At 34.2% G+C, this 1,554-nt stretch overlaps 1 protein-coding gene across 1 annotated transcript in view; it reads right to left on the bottom strand.

The window, feature by feature from the left end:
* Window positions 1-324, bottom strand: part of LOC102753338 (arylamine N-acetyltransferase 1) — a 16,334-nt gene extending 16,010 nt beyond the window's left edge. The window contains exon 1 of the mRNA XM_015561661.1: window positions 132-324. Coding sequence (XP_015417147.1) covers window positions 132-324 — 193 coding nt within the window. The remainder of the gene's footprint in view (window positions 1-131) is intronic.
* Between the last annotated feature and the right edge of the window lie 1,230 nt (window positions 325-1,554).

The following is a 1,554-nucleotide window of genomic DNA, read 5'->3' as shown; positions in this document are numbered from 1 at the left end:
GAGGTGAATCATGGCACTGCTGTATTTGTCAGCTGGAGTGCTGTAAACATAGCCTCCCTGCATTGTGGTCTCAAAGCTCACTGTGGTCAGAGCCCAGTACAGAAGGTGATTGATCTGGAGACACCACCCACCCCGGGTCTTCCTCACAAGTTGATCAAAAACAGCCTCCAAGCCCAATTCCATGGGTTCCCCACAGTGGATGTTAAGGTTCTCAAAGGGAATGGCCTGGATCTGGTGCTGAAGAATGTCAGTTAATGTTTCCAGGTCCAATTTGTTCCTAGAGTTCTTATAACCAATTCTTTCAAAATATGCTTCGATGTCCATGATCCCCTGTGGCAAGGAAAAGAAAACAAAAACACATACTGTTACATTTGCAGTTCGATTTCCTTAAGTAGGTTAATTATAGTAATGTATTTTAAGTATTTACAGACAAATACTAATGTTAAAGTGGTTATAAACATCTGTAATTATAATTCTTTTAAAGATTTTTAAAATTTATTTTTAAATAAAATATTTTTTCATTATTGTGTTATTTTTGACATATAATATATGTAAGTTTAAGGTGTATAATGTGATGATTAGATACATTGATATTGCAAAGTGATTACCATAATGAGATTAGCTAACACCATTTTGTAACCTTTTTTTGTGTTGATTACATTTAAGATCTACTCTCTTACCAACTTCCTTTTTATTTCTTTTTGTATAGAATATAGTATTCTTAATTATAGTTAAGATGCTATTTATTAGATTCTCTAGTGCTTATTTATCTTCTAGCTTGCAGTTTGCACCCTTTGACATACATGTCCCCACTTCTAACCCCCTGCCCCTCTAATTCATGGCAACCACCATTCTACTCTCTGTTTCCATGAGGTTGGCTTTTTTTCGATTTCACATATAAGTTAAAACATAAAATATTTGACATTATTTGTCTAAATTATTTCACTTAGCATCATAATGCCCTTAACATCCATCCATGTTGTGGCAAACACTATGGTTTTCTTCTTTCATATGGCTGGATGGACACTTCGGATGTTTTCATTTCTTGACTATTTTCTAAAATGCTGCAATGACATGGGGGTAGAGGTATCTCTTCAGGATTGTGTTTTCATTCCCTTTGGCAGTATTCCTAGAGTCGGATTGCTGGATCACATGGTAGTTCTTTTTTTAATTTTTTGAGAAACCTCCATACTGTTTTCTGTAGTTGCTGTACATTCTCACCAGCAGTATACAAGGATTTCTTTTTCTTCACATGACCTCACCAATACTGGTTGTTTCTTGTCTTTTATATAATAGACAGTAACAGTTTCAGGCGATATCTTATTGTGGTTTTGATTTGCATTTTCCTGAGGTTTGTGTCATTAAGCATCTTTTCATGAACCTGGTGGCCACTTGTAATACTTTTATAGAAAAATGCCCATTCAAGTTTTCCATCTATTTTTTAGTTGGATTATTCAGGGTTATGTTTTTTTTCTATTAAATTGTATGAGTTTCTTTTTTTCTTTTTTCTTTATTGATTAAAGTATTACATATATGTGTTTATCTCCTCCCAGT

This window comes from Myotis davidii, unplaced genomic scaffold (assembly GCF_000327345.1).
Source record: "Myotis davidii unplaced genomic scaffold, ASM32734v1 scaffold3930, whole genome shotgun sequence".
NCBI lineage: Eukaryota > Metazoa > Chordata > Mammalia > Chiroptera > Vespertilionidae > Myotis > Myotis davidii.
Note: the sequence above shows the minus strand (reverse complement) of the source record. Positions and strands in the feature narration are given on the sequence as shown.